The sequence below is a fragment of the Sciurus vulgaris genome (assembly GCF_902686455.1).
Source record: "Sciurus vulgaris genome assembly, chromosome: 6".
Lineage (NCBI taxonomy): Eukaryota > Metazoa > Chordata > Mammalia > Rodentia > Sciuridae > Sciurus > Sciurus vulgaris.
In genome coordinates, this window is record NC_136466.1 from 113,887,817 (window position 1) to 113,908,840 (window position 21,024).

General features: G+C 39.0%; 1 protein-coding gene and 1 long non-coding RNA gene across 2 annotated transcripts in view; one reads left to right on the forward strand and one right to left on the reverse strand.

Moving 5' to 3' along the window:
- LOC306664408 overlaps positions 1 to 21,024 on the reverse strand; it is a 1,052,029-nt gene that overhangs the window by 636,670 nt on the left and 394,335 nt on the right. The gene's annotated exons all lie outside the window — the stretch shown is intronic.
- Positions 1 to 21,024, forward strand: part of IQGAP2 (IQ motif containing GTPase activating protein 2) — a 284,608-nt gene that overhangs the window by 142,607 nt on the left and 120,977 nt on the right. The window contains 4 exon segments of the mRNA XM_079145190.1: positions 2,503 to 2,636; positions 2,639 to 2,658; positions 11,109 to 11,186; positions 14,513 to 14,589. Coding sequence (XP_079001316.1) covers positions 2,503 to 2,636; positions 2,639 to 2,658; positions 11,109 to 11,186; positions 14,513 to 14,589 — 309 coding nt within the window.

A 21,024-nucleotide genomic window follows, 5' to 3' on the forward strand; every position in this document is an offset into this window, starting at 1 on the left:
AATCCATTGTACTCTTAAGTTTATTTGAAGCAAGGCTCATATAAATCAAACATCTCCCCTTCACCTGGTACATATGTGAAAAACTAAGTTCTTCATTGTCTTGTTTTATTTCTTATACTCTTAGTTTCACAGGTTCCTAAAATGTTAGAGCTGGAGCAGGGGGTCCTTATCATCCAGTTCTTCTCACCACTACCCGCTCCTTTAGCAGAGGAGAGAAGTGGGGCCCAGCGAGGTTAGGTAACTGGCTTGCAGAGACACCAGATGCCAGTGGGTATAGGGTCCTGGTCTCTTTGTGTCATACCCCTTCTCTGACTGGTGTTAGTTCTCCTTCCTTTAACCATCCCCCTCTTCCTAAACTGTCACAGACTCCTGCTCTGGTTTCCTTGAAATGTCTCTTGGTTTCCTCCCTTCCCATTTCTTCCTGTCTAATTCAGTCCCTCAGGACCTCTCAGTGGGAAAGGCCTGACAGAACTGTGTCTCTGAGGCATCCATTATGTAGATTAATTTTGCTGTAATTACTGCTGTCAGCATGTCACTCCTCTTCTGTGAAGCTGCCAGGAGCTTCCTGCTTCCTATGGCAACAAATGTCAACACTTCTCGTGGGCTCCTGGGCTCAGTCCTCCAGAGCCCTACTTGACTGCAGATGCGCAGCCTCATTTCTCTTTTCTCCCTGTGACCGCCCATAGCTGCCTCTGGGATTTCCCACCAAGTCAGCCATGTTTCTGTTATGCCTTTGGATTGTCCAGCTCTCCAGCTGATAGATTCCTCCTTGCCTTGCCAAACCTCCATCCTCTACACCAAGTTCAGATCCCACCACTTTCTTGATGCTTTCCCTAATTACTCCAGTGATAACTCAGAGTTCCCCCTTTATTCCCAAACATTCTTATTGTGCTCTGCAGGTGGTACTGGGTACAGAGCCTCTCTTACATGGTTCTCTGGTTTTTCCTTGGAATTGCGTTGGCTTCACAATTGCACGCGTGCGCGCACACACACACACACACACACACACACACACACACACTTTTTTTTTTTTTTTCGAGGTGCTGAAAATCTAGCTCAGGGCCTTATACATGCTAGGCAATCATTTGTATTGAATGCTCTTCAAAGGTGGGACTTATTTATATTTTTCTTTTATAGTCCTTTTTGCTTGTTTTGTTTGGTACCAGGAATTGAACCCAGGGGTACTTTACCACTGAGCCACAGCCTCATCCCTTTTTATTTTTTATTTTGACACAGGGTCTTAAATTGCTTAGGTCCTTGCTAAGTTGCTGAGGCTGGCTTTGAACTTGCGATCCTCCTGCCTTAACCTCCTGATTCACTGGAATTATAGGCATGCGCCACCGTGCCCAGCTTGTACATTCCATTTTTTATAGTGCCTAACAAGTGGTCAGTAATTACTCCTTACTTATTAGGAGCTTGTTGAGTTTTTAGAAGGTGTCATCCAGAACAACAAGCATTTGCAGATTGGATCAGGATCAGTTGTTAATATCACAGGATGGTGCTCTGCTATCTTCCAAATGTTGAGGGCATCCAAGTTTGTCCATGCTAATGCTCTCTGGGCGGCTGCCTAGATAGGTATGGCACTCACACCAAGTTGGATTTGTGTGTGGATCGGTGCCTGGGTTGCAGGAAGCTGGGGGCTCTCCCACTGAGAACTGCACACCTGCCTCTCGGGTTTTGCAGTAGGGAATAATGACTTGAGAATGGTGGGAAGAGCATTGCCCTCAGCACTTTGGCACACTCTTGGCACTCCAGCATGAAGTGCGGACTGGCCTGGCTTCTTTCCCACAAGGCATCCTTGAACAGATCATAACCTTGATGCTCTCTTCTTAATAATACTGACACAGTGTCCTAAGATTTAATCTATCTTTGTTTAAAATATTTTTTTCAGAACCCAGTAGGTACTGTAGCTTCCCATAAAGGTGAGCGTGTTTAATATGTCCTGGTGTTGGCAGAGGGAGTGAGTGTTATTTCAAAAAGTCTGATGTGCTTTTTTGAACTTCTGATAACCTTTTCTATGCCTCTGACCCTTTCCTGATAGTCATTTCTGAGCTGAAGCAACTGCAGATTTATAGTACTTTGGACTCTGCTCTCACCAAGGCACAACCCCTATAAGAATTGCCCCTGCTAAGGACTCATAAACTTGGAATTAGTTTTTTCTTTAATGTCAGCAGTACTAATTCCTTTCATACAAAATGGTTTGACCTTTCCCCTTCTTTGGCACAAAAGATAATTGGCAAAGACTCAGATAAAGGTAAAGTTGGCATACTCTGGCATGGTAATGAGCTCAGTGCCCTGGGCTTTTAACCCCCTTGGTTCATTTCATATTCTGAATTCTTGTTCTGCCCAGTAAGTCCTCCCTTCCCAACACTGACACCTAAAAATGTTTGAAACCCTGCTCCCTTTGTTAATGTCTCCAACACACATGGTGAAATGCTGCACATCTGCTTTTATAGAAAGTTATCTAACTGGAGTTGATTTAACATTTTAAAATCTTTTTAGGTGGATGGAAGTCTGCTTAGTAGAAGAATTGCCCCCAACCACTGAACTGGAAGAAGGGCTCCGGAATGGAGTTTACCTTGCGAAGTTAGCCAAGTTCTTTGCCCCAAAAATGGTATCAGAGAAAAAGATCTATGAGTGGAACAAACACGTTATAAGGTAACCAGGATCTAATTGGTTTTGGCTTCTGGATAAAAGTGAAGTTTGGTATTTCACTTTCTTTTCCTTCCTTTACTTCTGTGTGTCTGTAAGAATCTGGGAGAGAGGGTGTCCTTGGTCTTTGGAGACTGTTAACCCTTCCTGAGGCAGCAGCAGAATGTTCATTTCCAGGCTGAGAGACCTCTGATGTTTGAGGCTTCTCAATGCCCCCCTCATTCTTCTTTCATGGAGGTCATTTGAAACTTTATTAGTGCCAGTTAATGTAAAAGGTGGGGGCATGTGACACCCTGTTTTTTCCACCACCACACAGTTTATTGCTCCCCAAATTTTCATTAAGGAATAAAATACCCAATTGGGACTTGAACTTATGGCCCTGAAGAATTAAGGCCAATGTGACAAAATACATAGTAATGTTGAATGACCAGATAGGAATTCTTTTCTGTTTGATGTTTAAAACAAAATAAGACTAACCTTTTTGTTTGCAACTTAAGAACTGTTTCATGGCCAATTTGGGAAGAATCAGAAATAAAAAGTTGTCATAGCCCCTTTGAGAAAAAACAATGATAATAACAAAAGACTATTATTTAGATTTGGAAGGAGCCGGGGTGTGGGGGGGGGGGGAATCAAGGTAAACACCAATCTTATGTTGTTTTTTTTTTTTTTTTTTAATTCTGATCTTTTAGACATGTATATCAAGTATCTGTAGGTGAAATGGTATTTTGCTTCAAAAGAGTTGGGGGAAGGGTGGAGAGATGATACAAAATTGGCAGTGAACTCATAACTGAAGGTGTGGGATGGGTACTTAGGAGTTCATTATACCATCCCACTTCCTTTCTAATGTTTGAAATTTTCCACTAAAAATAGAAAGAGGTAAAAGTGGACAACACCCAAAAAGCTTATGCATTAGAGATGTCTTCAGAAGGGAATTTAATATATGAAGTGTTCTATTCTGGAACATGTGATCTCTTATCTACTATAGACTAAGAATTCTAAAGTTTCTTTCAAACTTGACTCTTTATTCTCTTAATGTATTTAGTTTTTTTGTTTTTGTTTGGTTTTTTTGTTTGTTTGTTTTTTGTTTTTTGTTTTGCAGTGCTGGGGATCAACCCAGGATCCCACACATTCTGGGTAAATGCTCTACCGCCAAGCTATACCTGCAGCTCATATTTAGATCTTTGCATCAAGGGTTTTTTATCTGCAGATTTTCAAGTGTTCTTAAAAGTTGTGTCTCTTTAATGAATGCTATTTTTCTTACAATTGCAGGGACAATGTTGAGAATAGTTGAAAATGAAATAAATGGGAAATCTATTTTAGACAAAATGTATTTTTAAATGTACATATTGAATTCAATGCAAATGTTCAAATAATCATTAACCTTGTCGGCTCACAGTCGACAAGGTCATTTGACAAATCTCTTTTGAGCCCATCTTTATTGTCTAGACAAAAAGGCAACTGAGTACAAGTTTTTTACTTGAATAATGTTATGAATAGTTGTTTGCCATTTGTTAAAGTTTGAGTTCATAAAGTCACATGTTCTACTCCGAGAACCAACTACTAATGGTCTTTCACAAGATTTTAATAAAACAATGGCCAAGTCAGCCAAAATTAAAGTTTAAGAACTATTTTTAGAAATTCAGAGAAGTGCAAAAAAAAAAGTCTGTATACCCCCCGCCACCAAAATAAACATTTGTCCACATTTTAGACTCTAGCTCTTCTTCTTCATTATACTTAATTATAATTGTTATCAAGATCTAGGTCGGTCAGTGCCAACATCCATGTAGATCTCATGATAAATCGTAGTTGGGACAGACCCCAGCCTTCCCTGAAGGACAATTATGAAGATTTTCCTTTGACTTTGTGGACCGTGAGACTCAGACAGAAAAACAAGCCCTCGGTGTATGTGAGCCTCAGAGCAAACTGAGCTCTGGTCCTTTTCTCTTCCTAGCATCTCATAGGTGTTGGATACAGGTGTCTTCTTCTAGATCAGCTCTGGACCCTCATGGTATTGCCTCAGGGCTCCTTGAACAGGAGCCTTCCCGTTACATCAGAGATCCTACTACTTAAATGAACATCAGCTTCTCTTCGGGAGGGTGACAGAGGAAATAATATTTTCAGTCCCACAGAGCCTATGCAGGCAATGACATCCCTGAGCCAAACATCATGAGAGAGGAAAGCGCTCTGTGTTGTGGTCCTCCACCCCATCAGGCCCCCGGAAGACTGCTGTGCAGAAGTGATGCTGAGGGGAAGGAAGTAGCAGAGGCAAGGAGGCTGTTGCCAGCTGTGGTGGGGGACCCCCTCCACGCGCTTGAGCTACAAGAAAAACAGGACAAATGGAAACCATCCCTCTGTGACTTCACTAGAGCACAGAGCTTTTTCTTTTTTCCTTCCTTTTATTAAGTTCCTGAAAGTGCCTAGTGTTCCTGACGGAAATTTTTAGTGGTTTGCCATGTAGTCATACAATTATATTTTAGGGCCTTTTTATTTCTTGTACAAAAACGAAGAGACGGATCTTCATGAATAGGCGACACAACTTCCTGTTCGTGTGTTCTTCAGAACTAAAGCCCATCACGTGGTCCTTTCCGAGAAGCACTAAATCATGAGACTGAGGCAGAGATGTTGAAACACAAGGGAATGTTCACTAGCTCTGCCCAGCCCCTCCATCTGCCATCTGGAAACCAGGAATTCAGTGAAGCTGGGCTCTCACTGCACGGACTGCAGCCATGAAATATGATACCCCTGTGAGACGTGGTATCCCCAAGGCAAGGCTACGACCCTGAGTCCTGAAGGACGCCGTGTTGGCACCAACAGCTTTGGTAGCCTTCGTTTAGACAGATGTGACCTTTCTGGCTGCCCCATCCTCTTTGTCTGCCAGCCAGTGTATAACCCTGTTCCCTCACCTTTTCAGGGTTAGAAATATATCCTAGGTATTAGAGTTAAGCCTTCCAGTTATGAGTATTCTTTCTAGGTCACCTCCACTCTCTACCCCAGGTCTGGGTACATGACCACTCCATGTGTGCTGGGCACCTGTCACTGTCTCCCATGGACATGCTGTAGTTTATTGTAAAGATTGTCCCGTCCTGTAGATAGGAACCATGTGCCCCTTCTCTGCTCCATCCTCAGTGAATAGTGCAGGGTCTAGTCCACTCAGAAAACAGCTGTTAGGTGAAGGAATGAATGACGGTAGTTTGAAGTAAGCCCAAAGCCTTCATTCCTTTCCTGTCTTCTGAGCTTTATTTGGTATTCTTTAAAGGAGCTTACAGTCTGACTCTTCTTCTGAGTATGATGCTCAGACCTCTAGCAGGACCACCTAGTGGGTGTGGGCTAAAACTGGTCAACTGGCCCCACCCCAGATTGCTGAGTCAGGCAGAATCTCTTGGCCTGGGGACCCAGTAAATTGTACTCCTAATAATTCACCTGCAGGAAATTCTTTTTTTGTTGTTGTTTTTTTGTTTTTTTTTTTTTTTTTTTGGTGGTGCTGGGGATTGAACAGGACCTTGTGCATGCAAGGCAAGCACTCTACCAACTGAGCTATATCCCCAGCCCAGGAAATTCTTTTCTTATATACTACTAAGATTTGAAAACCATTGCTCTAATAGGTTAACATTAATATAAATTGCAATAAAGTGGTTGGGAAAGAAGACAAAGTTGTGCCATGATAAAAATATGCTCTGAAATCCAAAATGCTCTGAAATCTGAAATTTTGAGTGGCAGCAATGCTCAGAAGTTTTTAGAGCATTTTGGATTCAGGTTATTGGGTTAGGAATGCTCAACCAGTAAATATGCCAATATTCAAAAAAATCTTAGAAATCTGGTCCCAAGCATGTCTGATAAATGATTCTCAATTTGTATAAAGTAGAATTCATTCATCCATATAATACTTATCAACACTTTCCCTGTGCCAGACACTGCTCCAGACACTAATAGTAGAATGGTCCTTAAGTCATGGGACTTATAGCTGCTGAGATACAGTAGAAGGATAGAGTGAATTTGGATCAGTGTATGAGGGAAGCCAAGCCAGTGTTATTGACAAAGCAATGGACAGAAGACAGTTCTTCACTGGGGGGAAGTTTACTCTGTGACTGAAAAAAGGAGAAGAAAGCCATCCATGTGCAGAGTCAAGGGTGGGGAGTGGGAAGAACATTCTGAAAGAGGGAACCCCCATGGTGAGATTTCGAGGAAGATAAGAGCATGGCTACAACTGCAGGGCTGAGTGAGTGGCTGCAGCAAGGGACAATGGTAGGAGATGAGGCCAGGAAGGAAGCCAAGATGGTATCGTAGGGCACATCAGCTCTACAGAGGATGCTATGATGTCATCTGACATGTGGGAGAAGCCACTGAAACAGCAAACACAGGCATTGCGATGTGATCAATATGTGTGCTTTAGAAAGATGAGTCCATGTTCTGCAGAGGATAAGTGGGAGGGAGCAGGAGGGTGTAGAGATGGAGCAGGAAGGAGAGGGAGAGAGAGAGGCAGGGGGAGATGGAGGAGAAGGAGAGGGAAAGGGAAGGAGAGGAGAGGAGAAGAAAAGAGAGAGTGAGTCCAGTAAGGGGATGATTCAGTCCAGGTGGCAGTGGCCTGCATAGAAAAGGCACGAGTGGCTTCAAGAGGGAAAACAAGGGTGGATCTGGAAAGGCATTGTAACTGGTAGAGGGCCATGAAGAGAGGGCACTGGTGGACAGTGTAAGAGCATTAGTTCCAAAGGGAGTCGGGGTGGTGAGGGGCTAGGAAGGTTTCCATAGCTGGGGCGCATGTCTTAGTTGCTGCTATAACTGAATCCTACAGACTGGGTGATTAAAGGATAGAGGTTTATTTAGCTCATGGTTCTAGTGCCTGAGAAGTCCAAGACATGGCACCAGAATTTGCCAAGGGCCATTCTGGCTGCATCATAGTGTAACAGAGCATCATGTGGCAAAACAGCAAATGTCTAGCTCAGTTCTTACTTCCTCATCTTATAAAGCCACTGATGCCTTCTGGGGGCCCACAACTCACAACCTCATCTAATCCCTAAATTACCTCCCAAACAGCCACCTCCAGAACCCCTTAACATATTAATTTAGGGATTAGATTTCCAACATGTGAATTTGGGGGAGATACATTCAAACCATAGCTGTGAGTGTTCCTATGCAGGCTGAGATGGGCAAGAGAGAAGGAAGGATAGGCGTTCCTTGGAGAGGACTCAGTGACAAGGCTTAAAGACACAAGTAGTATCCTGGACAGTGCCTTGAAAATTGTGAGCTTATAATGAAAGCTTGTTGAGTATTTAGGTGAACCTTACATAGGGAAGACGTAGGCATAGTGGTTGGCAGTGTGAGCTGTAGAAGCAAAATACATCCCATCTAGCTTTACCACTCGCCTCTTGGAGCCTGTTTCCTCCCCAGTTTATTGGGCTTAATAGTAACAGTATCTCTCTTAGTAGAGATCTGTGAGGAACAGATGTGATCCTCCACAGAGGACACTTGGTGCAGTGCCTAATAGATTTTGAAACTCTCAATGAGCATTGGCAGAGATTGTTCTGAGGCACTGTGAGGTGAAAAATGAGCTGAAATTTGGACTTGGGGTTAGGAATTCAGCAAGGGTGCTTTAGCTGTGAGACTGACAAGTTAGGTCATTTGGGTGTCTTACATACTTGTTCCCTCAGTTTCCTCATCTATAAATAAGCAAATTACAACAATAATTGGTTTCTAAGCATCATCAGCATTCTAAAATGCTCTAAATCTACTTATGTGGAAAATTAGCATCCAAAGAAGACTTACATAATTCCTCATACAATTTAAACTAGGTAAACCTTGTTTACCAGCATTGAATAGCAGTACAAAATCAGCATGTACCTTGTGTATGAAATGAAAAGAATAAAAAGAATTTATGTTTCTATATGAAATATGAAGTTAGGTAGATGGACAAAAGTGTCCATTGGCTAAGTATGACCACAATCATGCCATCTAGTCTGATATTAATATGTAGGACTGATGAAAAAAAAAAGAGGACTGATTAAAATAGTTAAAACAGACTGAGGTTGTTTTGAACCTGTTTGGAAGACCATTTCATTATAATGGAGCAAATGAAACAAATCAATAGATTGCATATATTATGTAGTGACGTATACTTCTTAAGACACAACATGGACTCTAGGGTTCTAAAGTCAGCATTTCTAAGGCTTTTAAAATAAAGAATTTGAAATCTGCTTCATATGCTATAAAAATATGACCAAGACAGCCACCCTTTACTTCAGTTCCTCTGACATGAAGCACTGTGTCTTTTTCTTACCTTACAGATGAATAAGTTTTCAAGCCCATTCATGTATTAATTACAATACCTAACATTTGCTGGGCATTCTTAGGCATACTTTGTAACCAAATACTTTCTTTTGTTTTGAATATAATCTCTGCAGCTCAAAGAAGCCTTTTTTGACTGCGGGACCAAGGCTCTGCAGGATTTGGAACCTTCTTGAGATTACTTAACTAAATAGAGCATGTGTCTTTGATACATAATTTGGAATGGTTGAAACCCATCTGCCAAAGACCCTAGACCTATGGTCAAATAAAATTGCATTTAATAAGTTAAATAACTTATTGGAGCAAAAAGAAAATGCAAACCCATGTTGTCACAAGGAGAAGACGTGGAGGGCTTAGCATAGATATGGGCTTGTACTCGGTGGTTTAAAAAGGATTTAGGTACAAAGACTAGTTTTCTTTGGGACCAGGAAGATGGCTCAATTTGATACCTTTGTCATTTTATCTAGGAGGCAGTCAGATTGAATGGGGGACTATACTGCCATAATATAGAAACTGGAATAACTCATAGTAGTTGAAGACATTTGGTTATTTTTTTAGTGAGAACATTTAGTTTTTGAGTGGTGCAGGGTCCTCATTTCTGTCTTCCTTCAGACTTTATTGAGGATTGTGTCTGTCTTTTCCTTCTGGTCACTGAGTGACTTGTCTGAGAATTGCTTGTATTCTGTAAAAGTTATTTATTTATGCTGGGTACAAACACTCAAAACACTATGACCTGGCAGTTAATGCTCTGGATTCTCTATTCCTTTTCCTCCTTTCTGTTCTTCTCTTTTTCCTCTCCTCCCCCTACTTTCTCCTTCCTTAAGGCAACTAGCTAATTTTCTTCCTTCCAAAGAACCGTCAAACATCATTAGGTCCAGTTGTTCTCTCATGGGGGAGTGTTAGCATAAAGAAGCTTTTTCAGATAAATTGAGACTTAGGCTTGGATTTCAGATTAGCCACTTAACAGCTACTTGACCTATAGGTAAATTACTTCTCATCTTGGCCTGGCTTTTCTCATCTTTAAAAAAACAGAAATGGTAATTACCTTATGGAAAATTAGAATGATTTTGCATTAAGTACTTGACATGCATAGTCCAATGGCAAATATTGACCACTATTTAAAAGGCATAAACATTTGTCAAATATTAATTGCTCATATTTTATAATTTTTAACAGCAATGAAATGCTTATTAGATTATAGATGATCATGAAAAGTAGGAAGAGTCAGACGTGTGGTGCTGGGGATTGAACCCAGGGCCTTGTGCATGCAAGGCAAGCACTCTACCAACTGAGCTATATCCCCAGCCCTAGAGCAGTCTTTCTAAATAGGATTATCTACCATTGGATGTTACTTATATGATGAAACTTGATATGGTTGTTTTTATACATTTATTAAAATGAAAAACACTAGATAACATTGTGTTATACATCTAATTAATTAAAAATATAAGATGACTTTAAGGCTCTTAGGGGCTCATTAATTGAGATAATGAAATTCAGGCAAGGGTGTTTCATTTATAGACTAGAAAAGGTGGCTATCTGATTAGGACTGTAAGGAAGAAATGGAAGACAAAAAATTGTGTAGAAAAATGTAAAACACTTCTGAAGGTCTTACTTCCTATTAAGGTTAAAGTACAAGAGGAATAATACTAAAATTAACTCTGAATCAAGAAGTGGTTTCTGTTTTCATCTTTATTGTGCAGGTTTTCTACAGAAATAATACATTCATGATTAGAAGGAAAAAAGAAAGCATTTAGTCTTCCAAACTCCAGTTTTTCTGAAGTTGCTAGGCTTCTCAGCCATGGTTACCAAAATCTCATACCCTGTGTATATACATGTGTGTATGCACAACCGCCTATGCACGTGTACACGCATTTCATAACACATCCTTAGGCATATGCTAGACATTAAATGGTATTTGAGATTCCAGTTCAGAATTACCCAAATGTGTGAACTATGGAAGCTGGCGTGGTCCATCACAGATGGCTGAATATTGTTGAGATACAGTCTAAACTTTTTTTTTAATGTGTCTATGTTTGTATTATGTAAGCATTAAAAATTCTGCTCTTGGAGAAGTACAATTGAAAAACATCCTGCTAATGAAAAAATTTATTACAAATGACTGACTTTTTGTGTGGTCTTTCTTTCCTGGTTTCCCCCTTCTGTCTTCACATTAGAAATCTGGCCTTCATTTTCGACACACAGATAATACCGTCCAGTGGTTGAGAGCCATGGAGTCTATTGGACTACCCAAGGTAAGCCTTCATGTACTGGATCCTGAACTGGGAAGACAAAAGGTGGTGCAGAAAACATCTCATTATACGAAGTGATTTGGCAGGCTGAAATATGTTAATTCAGGAATGTGAAATGTGAGACTCAAACAAAAAATATTGAAAAGCTTATGCAAAGTAATATATGGTAAGAACTCAGAATGAGGGAGGGGTACAACATGAGAGCAGGAGAAAGTGTGTATGAGTTAAAGAAGGTCAGAATAAGCTTTAACTGGTATATAGTTGATTTAAAACAGTCAACTCCCTTTTCTGTGTTGCTGTTTATTCTTAAAAAATTCTGTCTCATTGTATCACTATAAATTACTATAAATTTATTTTTATAAATTTTTTTAAATCATAGAATCACTTTAAATTTTAAAATCTAGGGGCTTGTAGCTCTTACTCCTGAAAAGATCTTCCAGGTAAGTACTCAATGCTTGTTATAGAGTTACTTTATATTAGGTAGAGCGGGGTGAAGGGAGGGGAAGGGGCATAGGGGTAGGAAGGACAGTAGAGTGAAACAGACATTATTAACCTCATGTACATATATGACTACATGACCAGTGTGGTCCTATAGTATGTACAATCAGAAAAATGAGAGGATAACACTCCTTTTATGTATGATCTATCAAAATGTAGAAATGCATTCTACTGTCCTGTACCACTAATTAGAACAAATAAAAATTTTTTTTTTTTTTTAATTCCAAGAGTAGGCACTCTTAAGGGCTGTGAGAGAAATAACTACTTTGGGGAGAAATGAGGGAAACTAGATTTGAATAAAAGTTGTTAGAGCTCTTACTTGAACTTCTTATTTTGAAAGAATTAATAAAATCACAGGAAGTTGCAAAAATAGGCATCTATTTGTGCATCCTTCATTCAGCTTCCCCCAGCAGTGATGTCTCACATAACTGTAGTACAGTATTAGTTGATACTGGGGTGTGAATGTAAACTAGACTACAGACCTTATTCAGTTTCCACCATTCTTAAGTGCATTCATTTAGTGAGAATGTGATGTGTGTGGATCTATGCAGTGTGGCCTATAAAATTGTGTAGCCACCACCACAATCAAGATATAGCCACCACAAAGAAGTGTCTTTTATGCTGCATCCCTCTCATGGTCTTATCCCTGTCAACCTCTACTCTACTCTACTGTTCCTCCACTACTATGATTTTGTTATTTGAGAATGACATGCAAATGGAATCACACAGTAGATGAAATTGACATTTTTCTACTTGCTGTGTTATCCTTGAGCTCCATCATATATATCAATAGCTCAATCCTTTGCATTGTTTACTATAGGCAGCTATTTTAAGGGGGTGATTTAGGAGGAGTCCAGCTTGAGGACAAGGGAATAAGCTACTGACTTATAAAGACCTACATTGTCTTCTGATTAAGCCAGATTTGCTGTTTAAAACACCCACCATGACACACACAAAAGAAGTTTCCTTAATGTAATTATGAATACCAATTTTCATTATATTTGTGCTCAGTCTCATTTTCCTTGAAATTATCAGTACTTATTTTATTCTGCCATTATCAATCACGTTAATTCTCTCCTCTTTCTCTCTCTCTCTCTTTCTTCCTTTTTCTCTCTCTCTCTCCCTCCCACCATCCTCCCCACCACCTCTTCTGGTACTAAAGGTTGAACCCAGGGATATTTTACGTCTGAGCTACATCCCCAGCCCTTTGTATTTTATCTTATTTATTTTGAGATAGGGTCTCACTGAGTTGCTTAGGGCCTTGCTGAGTTGCTGAGGCTGGTCCTGCCTCAGCCTCCTGAATTGCTGAGTGTGTGTCACTGTGCCTGGCCTAGTTTCCCTTCTCTTAAACTGTCTAGAATATTAAATGCTGTCCCCTTTTGGGCACTAGTTGGCATATAGAATTCAAATTTCCAGGCATTAAATGGGTCTGGATGGCAAACAAATGAATTTAAATAGGATTTTTTCTTAGTGAAGCAACATCTAATTAAAAGATAATCAGATAATTCAATAGATTTGATTTAAACCTTTTAAAATTGTGAGCTTTGGAGCCAAGAAAGTGATCTATAGAGCAGATTCTATTTTGCTGTTGATCTTTATCATGAATTAATTGATATGTTATATTTTAGGGGCAAGAGATGAACAGTATATTGGATCTACTTTGGATGTAACTATTAGAAGTTTCAAGCCTAATTATTCATTTTTGTCATGCTTAGGAACAGAAAACTTAGTGTCCCCTTTGAAAATGTATCTTATTAAGTTTCAAGTTAAAGAAAAACAGTGTGAGTATATGTGTTCAAAATCCTTGATGCTCCAACCTTTCAATCTAGCAATTCCATATTTAGATGATTATCCAAGCACAAAATCACATGCTCAGTAATGCCCGGATGTTCACTGCAGTGGCTTATAATAAGGAAAAAATTGGGAATGGGAACCAAATAAATGTTCAACCACAGGGAATGGTTAAGCTATGATTTGAAAATATGAAAGCATTATATATATCCACTAGATCTAGTACTCTTAAAGAATAATGAAGTATAGAGGGAAACGAGGGTTGAGAGGCTGGGGGGGGGGAGGAAAAAATAACAGAATGAATCAAACACCATTACCCTAGGTAAATGTGTGATTACACAAATGGTATGCCTCTACGCCATGTACAGAGAAACAAGTTGTACCCCATTTGTTTACAATAAAAATGAAGAGGATATATAATTGTCATCTCTTATTAAGTATTTTGAATAGGGTTACACTATTTTGTTTTCACATATACATAAACATAAAAGTATCAGAGACCTACAGAAAAAAAAAAAAAAAAAAGACGAGAAAAAGTATGCCAGAAGACTAATGATGACAGTCTGAGAGATGGGATTATAGGTAATTTTCCTTCATACTTTATATACTTTCTATATTTCATTCAGTGAAAAGGCATTACTTTAAGTGGGGAAAAAAATCCATGTGTGTGTGAGTGTGAATGGACTCATGTTTATAAAACTAGGTACCAACTTTTCAATAGTGTAGTAAAGTAACTGCAAGAAGGGCACCTTCTCAGTTCCATGGGAAGTCACAGGCGTGAGGGGACTGTGGACCCAGCCTGTGGAAAGGCTGCCTGTGAACCTCACCACTCTGCTGGCCACGGGGAGGCATGCAGTCAGGCAGGGAACTAGAAGCAGGACTGGTCTGTCAGCAGAGCAAGATGAAACCAGAGTTGAGAGGCTGTTATACACTTGAACAAATAAAGAATGGCCAGGCCAATCAGAGTAGGAGCATCTGGGGAGTTAAATTGATTGTGAGAAGCAACATATAATAAACACATTGTCTCTTTTGTTTTCCAGATATTTTATCCAGAAACAACAGATGTCTATGATCGGAAAAACATACCAAGAATGATATATTGCATTCATGCCCTAAGGTGGGGAAAACAATAGAACGAAGAGACTCCCTAGGAAGTAGATTTAAAGAAGACTACAATTCCAATTGTGAAAGATCTTAAGCAACTTTAATAATCTGAATTTTTTATTAAATTCAGCTTTGACTATAATAGTACAAAATTCAAATAAGTCACATAAACACCATCTTTGAACTTGAAAAATACTGTTTTAACTTTTAAACATATGGTTCAAAATATAAAGCCAAAAAGTGAATGAAAGACCTTTAAGTTAAACAAGGAGAGAATTTAAGTTGAAACTTCAAGGTATCCAATAGTAATGTGCTACTACATTCTTGAGTTATGATCTAGTTTGCAAAAATGTAGCTGAAATATATCAAATGAGCAGATGAGCAGCTGTAATAGTCATTATGATTTTTCTTTGGTTATTCTTAAAATTATCAGTGTGATTCAATTCTTAGCATCTATTAAGAAGATTCAGTATAAGGGCAGTTTTGGGTTTTGTTCATTTGGTTTTTGCTTTCTGTTTAATAGAACTTGCACTGTAAGGATAAGAAAGAAATACAGAAGTTGCTCTAAATTAGATAAATTAAAACATATTCATTGTTTTATAGCAATTTTTTATAATTTATGCAAACGTTGAATTTCAAAATTATTTTTATCATATTAGGTTGGAAGGAACTGTGATTTTTTTTTTTTTTTTTTTTTTTTGGTAAGATGGTAAGTAAAAATGATTCTAAAAAATCCAGCTTGTAGCTATTGTCTTGTGTGAACACAGGTAATGGTTGGAAGACTTCATGTTTAATGAAATTTTTAAATTCCTTTTACAACATCTGCCTTGTGTTTATATCACTAGAAGTCATTTTCCTGGCAGGATCATCTGCCTAGGGGTTTATATTAACTTCTTCCTGGCTCTTTTCCTCTCCAAAGGAAAAGGTTTCTATAATAATTCATTGCAATGCTGGTCTTCTAGAGAAGAATTTTGATTATGTCATATAATTTGACTTTTCCCCCCAGTCATGACTTATGAGACTCCTTTGGAAGATGATAGTTGGTAGAAATATAGACCAAATGGAGGTGACTTTACTATGATTTTAAAAATTCTAATATCTTAGAATAATGTTGGGAGGACCATTCCTGCCTTACTCCTCCTATGAGACTAAAGTATCATTATGTCAACAGGTTTTCACAAAGCTTCTTGTGCTAAAGTATTTATTTTTAGGAATATTTTAAACTATGTTGCCTGTATTCTTTATCAAATACTTTTCAGAGCTTAGAATGATCATTTAACACTGTAGGTAGCACTGTTTTTTGTGACTTGCTAAGCCAGCCACACTGAATTAATGGCATTATCATATCCATGCATCATAATGCTAATCTCTAAATCTGTTGAATGCTTATGGGGTGTCTCATGTAAGCTTATGTTGATTTTCTGAAGTAGACACCTGGGATGTTCACATTCAGCAACTTATAAAGAAATGGTGTGTTAAGTTCCTTTCTGGTATTATCATTGTTCTTAAGAAGTTCTATATTATCTGTGTACATATATAACGATACGATGGGTGGGATTGTTCAGCATGCATGACCTGAAGAAATGAGAAATGATACTCCATCATATATGATGTGTCAAAGTGCATTCTACTGTCATGTATAACTAACTAAAACAAATTTTAAAACAATTTAAAAAAAAAAAAAAAAGAATTTCTATAAAATGGCACTGAGGCTTACAAATGTGTTTGCTGTGGTTTTATCAATGACATGAACAGCTTAGTAAATAAGGAATGAGCAACTTCTTGCATATTGTTGCCAGTTGCATGCAACTGTTGATGTGATGTTTTCTGGAAACTTATTTCTCTGTTACCTATCTTGTCATCCCTGGAGGGGATTCCTGTTGGGTCCTGTCATCTGCTAGATCTGACCTTAAGTAGAAACTGTCTTTGAAAGCAACATTTGTTTAATAAATAGCATTCCCTGGGAGGAATATCCTTTACTTTTTCTCTCTGTACTGTATGGCTACCTCTCAGTATGGAATTGAGAAATCAAAAGTGTATATAAAGTCTGTTTGTTTGTTTTTTTAATCAGAACTTTTCCTTGCCGTGGTTTAGAATGCACTCACTCACATGAAGCAGGTTTTCTGCTCTGTCAGACAAGACACACTTGGAAACTGGGTAGCACGATCCTTGAATTAAGCATGGCAAATTTGCCCTTGCAGCACAGCAAATGAGCAAACATGGGTTCAGCTATTATATCCTGACTGCAACTACAGCAGCAGTTCTGGTGTAGAGAGTTATCATTACCTGGCAGAGAATTAGGCAAGTCGGAAGTTCTGATTATAGCTCAGGAGCTAGGAGGGAAGATTGCTCCAGGTAGTTAAGCTTGCCAGGGCGCTGCCCTCCTCCTGCCCCAGCCTGTGGGCCTGACTTAAAAGCTACAAAGTTAGCTCTTGACCCTGACCAAAACTTGTCTCCTATTCCCTGTCATCTTGATTTGAGCTTTACAACCCATAATCCCCTGGTTTCTTGCCCTTGCTTCTGTTGTGTCTGTTTCCCCCTTTTCCCCTCACCTTTTCATCTTATTTCTGACCCCAGTCTAGTTGCTATGATTCATTGAACCTTTGTCAGTCTAGCTTGGTGTTCTCAAGCTGGACTCAGAGAATGTCAGGACAGCAGCCCCAGGGCAAATTCTCAAGCTTTTCCCTGTCTAGAGAGACTTACCTTGTGGTGGGTCGCCTCATACTTTTTCCCTGGAAATGTTTATCTTTTTCTTATTTTTTTTAAAGTAACATATGCTCATTGTGGGAAAATTGGAAAATTTGGAATGTCAAAAGAAAAAGTTACAACACCCACTATCTCAATACCACTGTTACTATTTTGGTGACTTTGGACTTAAAATCTGTATATGGCATGTTTTCCTTTTGTGGCTTCTTTGGAATGTGCCTAAAGTCTGTGTATGAAAAGGAACGAATTCAAGAAATGAGAGTCTTGCTAACTAGTTACTACACTGACTTTTTTTTGAGTGTCTGGAGGCCTTCCAAACTTGGAGGGGGAAAAAAACTTGCGTGTTGTATTGTGTAGTGCTCAATTTATTATTAAAGATTATAATAAGTAGTGTCAAACAAATGTTAACTTTTAAAACATTAGTTATAAAATTAGATATCTCTAAACAATTTACATAATTATGTGATCCTTAAAACAATCAATGTAATTTTTTAATACTTCAGGAACTTTAAAGAACAGCTGAAATGCCCAGATACATTTTATATACTTACCACATTGGAACCAACTCAGAAAAGTCCACACCTGAAGTTTCACTCATTTCGACTTGTCCTAGAGTTGTTCTATTATTTTGCTGTGTAACCAGAGGTAACATGATGTTAGCACCACCAGAAACAAAAGGATACCCTTTCAAACTTGCTGTGATTGCAGATTGGGTTTCAACTGACCCTCTCAATTGTTGGTGACAGCATGAAGCCTCTTTGGGTTCTTCTCCCAAGGTGAGTCAGCCCTTGGCCACCAATATCAGGCTGAACTTAAGTCAACCAGATCTTTTTTTATTCGTAAGTACATGACTTTCAAATAGGTTCTTATTTACAGTCTGGTACCCCCACCCCCTTTGCCTTTCGATGATTTCCTTCCTGTCTCCCTTGGCCAATTTTATGCAATCCATTGCCCTGTCATAATGATGTATTGGCCTGACCTGTGAACATTATTAAAAGCTTATGTATGCCTTTTTCATTTTTTATTGAGATTAGTTAGACTGTCTAGAGGTTTGCATCTCCGGGGAGACCAAGGATTGGCTCTACCCAATGCTCTTTAGGCCATTTAGCTGATTTATCATCTGGGATCATGTTTCTGGATCCTCTCTGCTTCATTACTGACTGTCACCATTAGTGCTAGACTCTCTCTCCACCTGGCTAGTTTTGTCACCACCTGTACACTACCTTGCTTCCTTACCTTGGAATACTTTTGTTTTGGGGAACTATTTGGCTTACTCAGAGTTCTTAATCTTTATTCCTACCTGTAATTTATATAGTACAAAAATAAGTGCACATCTGTATTCCATAATCAGATGTAGAAGAAACAAGTGTGTTTTAATAGCATTCCCCTTTTAGGAATCAAAACAAATAATTATGCATGGACTGTTTTATCTCTTTTGTGTAACAACTTCCTTTTTGTACTCCGCATACTCTCCTGTGGATTATTGTCTTGAACGTCTGACTTTTCACAGACTTAAGCAACATCATTGTCTTCTTTTTTGATGGACAAGTCTGCTTCAGTTTGATCAGTCAGAGCTCTTTCTGGCCAGCTCTCTGGAGCACTGCCATTGGCATTCTTTTAAATATCCTTGCCTTGTGGTTTCAACCAAATTTCCATGTATTATTCTGATTATTCCTGCTTTAAGAAACAGAATCACCTACCCTCCAAGGAATCCCTTTAAAGTCATGTGTTCATATTGGTATTTCTAGCTTCACATAATTAAGGTGCTGGATTCTGTTTTTCTTACTGTGAAATTTATCTGACCATTGAGATTCTGCTACACTGACAACCACAAACTAAAAATCCAGCTAGTTCCCCTCTGTGTAAGGATCACTGTTCCTGTTGCAGATTCGGTAACTGTGCTCAGCAGTCTGGTGTTCAGGTGCATTGATGATGCTGAGATGGCACCCACTGGGGACTTGAATTTGTGAGAACAACTGTGGCAGGCACACTTCTGGTTGACCAGTTGTCCAAATACCCTGACTACTTTGTGCAGAAGGGCTCCTCTCCTCAGCAGTCCTTCATGGTCAGGTGGCTGTGTGGTCCACACAGGTTGCCTTTTAACCTGTTCCTTAGGAATTCATGTATTACTTTCCTTGTCTCGATACTCCATTCTCCCAGGACCCATTTTCTCTCTAAGAAACCAATTAAACCTTTTCCTCTAAAATATCATGTTGATTGTATCTCTTACAATAAACATACTTGCATTTTTGAACAACCTGTCTAGAGACAAAGTCTTAGTCTAAAGGACAGACTCTAATCCTGTGTTCTCAGGAGGGCTATCCCAGATGACAGTACTTGGGATGAAGGTGAGGCAGGCATCTTTTAAGTCACTCCTTGCTCAAAATTCTCCCTGTGTCCCAGAAGGACCATCCTCTCTCTTGCTCTTCCCATCTGAATTAATCCTGTGACTGACCTTTCTATTTTACTAAATTCCAAGCTCTTTCAAACTGAGAACGGTATCCTGTTTCATAACATAGCACATACACCTTTGATTGCAACTTAATGTCTCTAGAATTTGTTTTTCACTTTTCAGAAGTTTAACTGAATTAATGCCCCTATGATAAGGCTGCCTTTGGATTCCTTTGTTACATGATTAAAAATTGGGTGTAGAACACTAGATTTTGACATGATATTGACAGTGGCATAATGTGACTAAAATGGAAAAATCATCTGGTACAATAGATAAAACTATTTCAAACATAGAGTCAGTGAGGGAAAATAGTAAAAGAATCTTTGTATTGAAAAAGGAAACCACTGTGGTAAGTTGTCAGTAAGTGTTTACAAAGTATAGTAGTGACAATAAAATCAAAGGCTGACATGAGGGAACTTTTAACTGTATTTCTCCACTGCTCAAAGTACTTCACAAGTGTAATCTAATTTAATCTTCACAGCATCCTTCTTGTGGTATGTACTATTAATAGTTCCATTTGTAACCAAGGCAATAGGAGAAGAAAGGTTGCCCAAGGCCACATGATTAGAAAATGATGGAGTTGAGATTCAAAACCAGGTGTGTGATAACTGAACCTGTGCTGGAACCAGTTCAGCTGGCCATCCACTTCAGAAGGGAGCCAGCCATTTCCCCATTTCTAAGAAAACTAAAAGAACAGTGGCATCAGACTTGAACTTCCGCACAGTCCTCTAAACACGTTAGAAATAATAGTTTTAAGGGGTTATCCCTTTAATTACCTGAAAAATACCAAAGGCCAATGTCTATGTAGTCAGTTTTCAATATTTTTTCTTTCTACCAGCTATTTTGCATTTAAAGTAAAAATTGTAAATGTTCAAAAAAAAAAAAAAGTTACAGACAAAACATTTGAAATGCAGAATCAAGGAGCTTGAAAACTACAGACCTTGGGGAGTTTTTGTTTTGCTTTGTTTGGTTTTTGTCCAGATCATTCATTTCATAGATGAGGATACTAACAGCTTGTAGTTGCACATCTCGATACTGCCATTTTGGGGGCCGGGGCCAGGCCTTCTGATTATAGTCCTGTGGTCTTTCTGGTCTGCCTTGCGGCTTTGATTTACAAACATTCATCCCACATGTTATGGCCCCAAAATGAGCTGCACATGATGTGATCCAGAAGAGCTGAAATAAACCCAACTCCTGCCTTTTAAGGTTGCATTTCATTACTATAGAAACTTTTAATGCAGATATTAAAGTATTAAACAAAATCTCTAATCATAATTTTTTGAACTTTTC